The sequence below is a fragment of the Hydra vulgaris genome, chromosome 15 (genome assembly GCF_038396675.1).
Source record: "Hydra vulgaris chromosome 15, alternate assembly HydraT2T_AEP".
Classification (NCBI taxonomy): domain Eukaryota; kingdom Metazoa; phylum Cnidaria; class Hydrozoa; order Anthoathecata; family Hydridae; genus Hydra; species Hydra vulgaris.
Window position 1 is genome coordinate 42778585 of NC_088934.1, and position 3916 is coordinate 42782500.

General features: G+C 26.1%; 1 protein-coding gene across 3 annotated transcripts in view; it reads right to left on the reverse strand.

Annotated features, from left to right (window-relative positions):
* Nucleotides 1–553: 553 nt before the first annotated feature.
* The window catches only part of LOC100205615 (large ribosomal subunit protein eL28), a 102451-nt gene continuing 99088 nt past the window's right edge, over nt 554–3916 (reverse strand). For all 3 annotated transcript variants that reach the window (XM_065819853.1, XM_065819854.1, XM_065819852.1), the window contains exons 3-6: nt 3750–3809; nt 1143–1197; nt 943–1061; nt 554–670 (exon numbers count right to left, since the gene is read on the reverse strand). In XM_065819853.1, the coding sequence (XP_065675925.1) occupies nt 584–670; nt 943–1061; nt 1143–1197; nt 3750–3809 (321 nt within the window). In that variant the 3' untranslated portion in view covers nt 554–583. The remainder of the gene's footprint in view (nt 671–942; nt 1062–1142; nt 1198–3749; nt 3810–3916) is intronic.

Here is a 3916-nt window from a genome sequence, read left to right on the forward strand (position 1 = left end):
TTCTTTCACTTGGAATTAGCATGATTTTATCAGCGTAATGCGTCCGAAACTGGTGGATTTGATTGAAATCTTTTGGTAAGCGTTAAACAAGTATGTCTAAGATCTAACCGGTTCTGACGTATATTTTAACTATATAGTTGCCAAAATACATCTTTCTATCTATATTCACAAGAAATACTACAATTCCGACCAAGAGCATGTATAAATAAAAAATATTGCTAGTATACAATTCAGAAACAGATCATATTAAACTATGTTTATTTCACATAAAAAACATTGTAAATCTTATTTGAACTTGGACAAGCGCTCATGACAGTAAGATTGTTTTTAAATTAATCTGTTTTTTTTGCGACAAAACATATTTTATGAACCGCAATATTTATTATTTTGATTATTTACGTCTTTGCACAACAAAGACTTTTTTTGACGGAAATATGTCGTAGTCAAGAAAATATAATACAGACGCTATTTTTTTGTGTGAACTAAACCGAGTATTTTGCAACGATTGATAAAATAAGAACAAATTAGTGAGAACAAATAAGAACAACAGTAGTGAGAAAAGTTATCTTTTATTTGTATTAATTTAGTTCTTCTTTCTTCTTGATCGGCTTTTTTTCATAACTGTAGTTTTTTGACTTCTCAGAATTGCACAAGCACGTCGCATGGCAGGCTAAATGAATATAACATAGATCAATTAAAACAAAGTGTACAGTGGGGATGGGAGCTTTTCGGCAGTTTTGAATTAAAATATCAAGCTATAGTTTGAATTCAAAAACTGCTATGTGAAAACCTATTTATGACCAGCAACTATAACAATTTTTAGTTGAATAATTTCTAGGGCTCACTAGGTAAAATATCACAAATTGTAAGTAATAAAGACCAACAAAAATATCATTAAATGACAGAATGGTCATCAATTTAGAGTATAAATAAAAAACTTACTTGAATTAAATCTTTTCGATAGCCGTTAGATGACAATTTATTTTTAATGGATTTCATTGTATGACGACTTCCCTTTAACAGAACCGAACTATCATAATGCTTTTGACCTCGCAACTTTTCTAAAACAAATTTAAATAATAAATAAACATTTTCACAACACTAACTTTAATTTAGTTGGGTCAAAAGTAAAAAAAAATTACTTTTTCGAATAGTAAGAACTACACCTTTCCCACCATTAGAAGTAACACCAACGGTCTAAAAACAAACCAGGCTACATATACTTAAATGCGCACAAAAATATGTACACACACACACACAAAAATGAAAGTATGTGTTTCAGCTTGTCAGAAGTGAAATAATTATTTGATTTCAATCATATCAGACATATGAAATAAAATTCATCATTAACACAATTACATAAAGATACTTATAACAAACTTCAAAATAGAAAAATCAACTATTAAAAAGGATAAAAAAAAATTAGTATTAATGAATAATAAAATTGATATAATCATTTAAATTACAATTACTCATCGAATTCTTGAAGACAACATATTTGACAAGATCAACCAGCAACAGAAATTTTTTTTGTCAAGCTCTAATTATTGAAAAATATCAATTGAAGATACGAGACAATAACCAAAACAAATTAATTTAAGCTAGTTTTGACACTCAACTACAGAAATAAGAAAGTCAAGTAACGCCCTAGCTAGTTTGTTCTAAAATTATGTACCTAAATTTGTGTGTATTTATAAATGATGATATTATTATAGAAATGTTACATGTTATATTCATGTATATATTACATTGTTACATAATTGATATTATTATACACTACATACAATTTTAAAATATTATTTACTAACCTAATTTTTAACAAACTATAATTAAGTTAATAACAATTTACCAAGTAAGAACACAGCTTATAAAGGCATTAATTTACTTTTTACCTTATTTTATACAAATAATTTTAATTTAAAACTTCATACTAATTATGTTTCATATAAAAATAGACACGATAGTCAGACAAAAGTTTTCTGATTTGAAATAAATTGCAATAGAAATAAATTTAACATGCTAATTTTATAAAACAAAACTAATAAACAATAAAACATAACTAGTTTATATGTACTTGAACTACAGGTAAAGATATTTTACAGCCCAAATTTAACTTTAACTATAGTGTAGAATTACATCAACTGAGCAAAAGAAAATATCCAAGAGTGTACACACAGCAAAATTAGCAACAGATCCAGGAATTAATGGAGAGGGGTTGGGATGATGAAATTTTTTTGTACCACATTTGCATCCCCTAAAAGAAAAGACTTAAATTTCTGAGATATTTTAGGACTCTTAGATTCTGGTGGAGAGGTAGGGATTGCATACCTTATATTCCCCTGGATCTGTCATTGAAGAAAACAATTAGCATTAAACAGTTTTGAACTTAACTTAAATAATACTTTGTTTTACATTTTGTTGTATGAATAACCCTTTATTACATGTTTTTAAAGATCTATTTACCTTAAAAGTAAAGAATAAATGTAGTTTGCGAAATAAAAACTATTTTAAAGAATATTCAAAAGATTGCCTGCCTTTACACAAACCCTGTTTTAATGTATGTACAATTTTTGCATGGTTTTCATAAAAGTCAGTTAAAAGTTTTAAAACAACACTTGACACGACGCTAATTGACACAAATGTCATTTAGTAAACTTGTGACAATTTATTGTACACTTACTATATTAGGGCAAAATGTTTGAAATAATACAACAACTTGTGTACTTAGCTCAAATTGACCAAATGTTGTACTTAACACTTCTGTGCATACTGCCATGGATATATACATAAACATACATAGATTTAATAATACAATACGGCATGTACAAATATTTGCATTTACTTTTAATGATTTTATAAATAGCAATATCATAATATTATAGTTAGAGTAGCAATTATTAGGATTTTTGGCACACTATTTTAACAATACAACATAATCACGAACTTCCGTTATAGGTTTTTAATCAGCATATAATAATTATTGATTATAGTCACTAATAAAAGTGCAAAAAATAAACTAGTGCCCTCATTAAAATCAAAGAATTACTAAAAATGAAAAAAATAAACTGATACATTAAATAAATATAATCAATCACAATTAACTCATTGTTATTATACTTATTAGTTCTCCAGTCTTATATAATACCAAAAAACGAAGCTAATGCAAACAAACAAATAAAGAGTAAATTAAGAAACCTATAAAGACTAATCTTACTTGAATTATTGTAAATTGTACAGCTTGAATTATTGAAATGAATCTACTGAAGATACAAGACAACAACAAAAACTGATTAATTTAAGCTAGTTTTGACACTTAACAGCAATAATAAAAAGTCAAGTAACGCCCTAGCTAATTTATATTAATAAATTAAAATTTAATCACTATATGAATACAAAAGAAAATATTTTCATTATAGATTATAAAAAAAAAATAAAACAATTTGACAGCCCATTTAAAAATTTATTCTGAAGCAATATTTGCATTATTAGTATATCATTTTATAACATTTAATCTGCTACTTCAGACTTAATGTGTGCCTCTATCAGAGAAAATAAGCTAAAAAAAGAAGCAGATTTCCTGTCCTAGATGCAAATGTAATTGATGTAAATACACTTTTGAAAATATTAACATCAAAAATTTAGTGCATTAGGATATAAAAAAGATAGCTTTTTAGTAAAAGATTATTAAATATAAACTAAAATTAAACTTCTGTTGAATGAAAAATATTACCTTATAAGTAATTTAGTACCTTTTTGTTTACGAGTCCATTGTATTTAAAGCTGTTTAAACCAGTAAGGTTGTGTGGTTCCTGATAAACGAAAAAAATTAATAATTTTTAATTATTTTACTTAGTTGAATTGTTCGGTGATGTATTTTGATGTTATATACATTTAACACCCAGTTTTCTGACTAATT